The following is a 4,101-nucleotide window of genomic DNA, read 5'->3' as shown; positions in this document are numbered from 1 at the left end:
TACAGTGAAATATCCCTTGCTGGACAATGCTTTCCCACATTGTTCACATTCGCATTCATAGGGTTTCTCTCTTGTGTGAGTTCTCCTATGCAGAGTGAGGTGTGACTTACAGAAGAACGTTTTTCTACACATTCATAGAGTTTCTCTCCTGTGTGAGTTCTCCAGTGCTCAATGAGGTGTGACTTCTGGTGTATGAGTTCTCTTATGCACAATGAAGTTTCCTGTGTTAGAGAATGCTTTCCCACATTGTTCACATTCATGTGGTTTCTCTCCTGTGTGTATTCTCCTATGCAAAATGACGTTTGACTTGCAGAAGAACTTTTTTTACAGTGTACACATTCATAGGTTTCTCTCCTGTGTGAGTTCTCCATTACTCAGTGAGATCTGACTTATGGGAGAACATTTTCCTACACTGCTCACATTGATAGGGTTTCTCTCCTGTGAGTTCTCATATGCCTAGTGAGGTGTGACTTCCGGGAGAACATTTTCCTACATTGCTCACATTCATAGGGCTTCTCTCTTGTGTGAGTTCTCCAATGCTCAGTGAGGAGTGACTTCCGGGAGAACATTTTCCTACATTGCTCACATTCATAGGGTTTTTCTAGGCTGTGAGTTGTCATATGTACATTGAAGTGTCCTTTCCTGGAGAATGCTTTCCCACATTGTTCACATTCATATGGTTTCTCTCCTGTGTGAGCTCTCCTATGCACAGTTAGGTTTGACTTCTGGGAGAAAGTTTTCCTACATTGTTCACATTCATAAGGTTTCTCTCCTGTGTGAGTTCTGCTATGAATAGTGAGCTGTGACTTGTGGGAAAATTTTTTTTTACATTGCTCACATTCATAGGGTTTCTCTCCTGTGTGAGTTTTCCAATGTTTATTCAAAACTGATTTGGAACTGAAAGAATTTCCACATTCTTTACATTCATAGGATTTCTCTCCAGTGTGAGTTATCTGATGCACAGTGAAGTGTGACTTCTTGTCGAACATTTTTCCACATAGTTTCTTTGCATAGGGTTTCTCTCCTGTGTGACTCCTCTGATGTACAGTGAGGTCTGAATTCTGGGAAAACGTTTTCTTACATTGTTTACATTCAGAGGTTTTCTCTCCTGTATAAGTTTTCAGATGGTCAGTAAGAGGTGTGTTCAGACACAAATTCCTATATTGTTTTATCTACTCTTTTTCTCTACAATAAAACTTGCCTCATGTACAACAACAGTTGAAAGCTTTCATAATTTGTTCACATCATTAGGTTTTACTTCTCTGTGATTTCTGTGGCACTCCATAATTTTGATCTCTGTTAAAAGGCTATTTGATGTTTATTGTATTTATTAGGTATTTCCTTTGTATGCATTATCTGATGAAAAGCTAGATTTTACTTCTGCAGTAAGGATTTCTCTTATTCATTATATGAATAGGAATATTCTACTCTGTGTTTAAAATGTACTGTAAAAATTACTTTTAAAAATAATTTCTCACATTCTCTACATTTATAGTATGCATGTCCTGTATCTTCTGCAGAATGAGACAGTTAGGCTTTTTGTAAAATGCTTTCTTCCACACCTGATCTATATACTGGGCAACAAGAATTGTTCTTACCATAGCCTATTCTATATTCATTCTATTTACAAGTAATATCTCACATATCAATCCTCCTTGGTCAGAAAAAGACAACCATTTCCATAAATTATATCTAAGAATTTCTTCTAAACTGCTCACGTATATTTCTAATATTGGTACTGCTCTCTACTAAAAAATATTTTCTTCTTAATAAGTTATGGTAAAAATTTACATTAATATTTTTGAAAGCTGAGTGGTTTTATTTTGTTCCTTTATGTTTCCCTTTCCTTTAACACCTTTAAAAATATTCAAAATATCTACCATATGTCTTGCTGTAATTTTACACTGAAAGATTTCCATCTGTCATTTGTTTTCCCTGTTTATTTTTTCCTTATAATGGTGGGTATTGTGTAATGTTTCTTTGCTAATGAGAATAATTTTCTAGATCTATTTGAAGAAGCCAAAAGTCTTGTCGCTTAAGCAAAAATGCTACTTAAAAAGGATATGGATATAGTAAAAATACATACTAATCACCCTAAACATGTCTTCCCTTAGGACTATTAAAAAAATAACATACCACATTTTTCATACTCTTATCCTAGTAAGATAATCCTTTTTTTAACCTGACTACTACTCACTTTTTTTCCCTCTCAATAAAATACAAGCTGTTTAAAAGAAAATACATTACACTACTCCCTAAAATGTATGTATTGTCTAACCTGGGAGGCTCCGGTTGGAAAGTTCTTTTAATGTCCATGGTTCTCCTTCTTGCTCCAACATGAAGATCACTGCAGGTTTGGCAACGCAGTGTCCTGTTCATGAAAAGCAGTGTGTACTTTTGCCAAATCATTCATGTAAGCTATTTGAAGAGTTACAACAGTTCAGCTTTATCAACTGTGCAATAGAGGGGTGGATTTGAGCATTTTGTTAAAGAACAGTGCCACTTACATTAACCACAGAATGAAATCTCACTTCTAAATAGCATAAATATTATGAAACTCTTGTACATTTACTATAAAAGGAGAAAGTAATTACTTTAGGAAGCTATATGGGAGTTCCACTAACCCAAAAACACCAGGTTGCTGTAGGTCTCTAGCATCACATCCTTGTACAGAATCTTCTGAGCATCTTCGAGGCTCTGCCACTCCTCCCAGGTAAAGTTCATAGAGACATCCTCAAATGACATGAACTCCTGTAAAAATCCATTTAACCTTATCAGCCCTGGGAAATAGAGCATAATATGGGAAATTTACTTTCTCTGCATGTTTGTGCCTCTGTATTTCTGTAAACTATTTGCAAAGGGAGAAAAAATGAAGTAAAAATGTTCTAGCTCTATGCTAACTTATTCATCGCTAAAAATATTACAAGTATTCCCTTATAGATCTCCAAATATTTTTGCTACTAGGGATGAAAGCATAATTTTCTGCTATGTCAAGGTGTTTATGATCTCATACAAACACGTAAGTACTAAATACAAATCTGGAGCAATGTTTTAGATTAACTAACTTATAAACAGGTTTATGGTACCAAGCCTAATAAAAAAAAAGGTTTTTTTTTCTGTATTATCAAGTTGTACTTTGAGTCAAAGACGTTAAGAACATCTATATAAATGTTCTTATGAAAATGCACCTATAGCAGTCTTCCAATGAAAACAGATAGTATGTTCCTAATATTAATAAAAGTAGAAACAGTCCATCCAAGTACGTATTCCTTGTCTATGATAAAAGACAAAGTCAGTAAAGTTGTTTAAGGAACTGATCACAAAGTGATTTTGTATTTAATTACTTAAGCTAATTCCAATAAAATATTTCATGTACATACTGTTAATTACCCATAGGTAGAAGTATATCTATATGCATCTTTATATGACTGTTGTGCATTCAGAAATACTGATAGTGCCCACATAAAGATGAATATCAACTATTTAACAAAGCACAGAACATAAATAATAAGAGACCAAAAGAAGTGACACATTATATAACCAGATTTGCATTTTAAGAGCTATCCACAGATTGCAGACTGAGGATAATCTTAATTTAATAGGGTTAAAATCAAGTGAAGACATGACCACCAATATCAGGCAGTAGAGAAATAAGAATACAAAATAGAAAACTGTTCCAAAAAAAAAAAAAGGCAGAAAAATATTGGTACTAATTTGTTTGGCACTGAAACCAAACAGAAAGTTAACTGAACTCTTTCTGTTTAAGCAGGCATATAGATATGGGTGCTAAAAATTAAAATTTGGAAAAAACTGAGCAGTAGACAGAGGAATCTTGGGCACATCATCTCTGACATTTCAGTAGTCAAATATTTAGGAAGCAGCAGAAATTCAAGTGGTAACTGAAGCTATTCTAATCAATGAAAGTGGATGTAGGCTCAACTGATTAGGTTTACGAGAACTCACAATTGGAAAAAAAAAGACAGTATCTCAAAAAACACCACTAATATTTACTGATAAAGAGAACCATACCATGAAAACCCAGGAAAAAATTGCTAAAAAATTTGCAGGAGGGCTCATGTGTTTGCTGAGGAGTGCACATGG

The 4,101-nt window shown here is 34.4% G+C and overlaps 1 protein-coding gene across 1 annotated transcript; it reads right to left on the bottom strand.

The window, feature by feature from the left end:
* Positions 1-6: 6 nt before the first annotated feature.
* On the bottom strand, positions 7-2,804 carry LOC114006762 (zinc finger protein 25-like). The gene is made up of 3 exons (XM_027769664.1): positions 2,625-2,804; positions 2,279-2,371; positions 7-1,108 (listed from the first exon to the last, which is right to left on the bottom strand). The coding sequence occupies exons 1-3, from the start codon at positions 2,794-2,796 to the stop codon at positions 417-419; spliced, it is 957 nt and encodes a 318-aa protein (XP_027625465.1). The 5' UTR covers positions 2,797-2,804; the 3' UTR covers positions 7-416.
* Between the last annotated feature and the right edge of the window lie 1,297 nt (positions 2,805-4,101).

This window comes from Tupaia chinensis, unplaced genomic scaffold (assembly GCF_000334495.1).
Source record: "Tupaia chinensis unplaced genomic scaffold, TupChi_1.0 Scaffold150215_1, whole genome shotgun sequence".
Classification (NCBI taxonomy): domain Eukaryota; kingdom Metazoa; phylum Chordata; class Mammalia; order Scandentia; family Tupaiidae; genus Tupaia; species Tupaia belangeri.
This window is presented reverse-complemented; position numbering and strand designations above follow the sequence as displayed.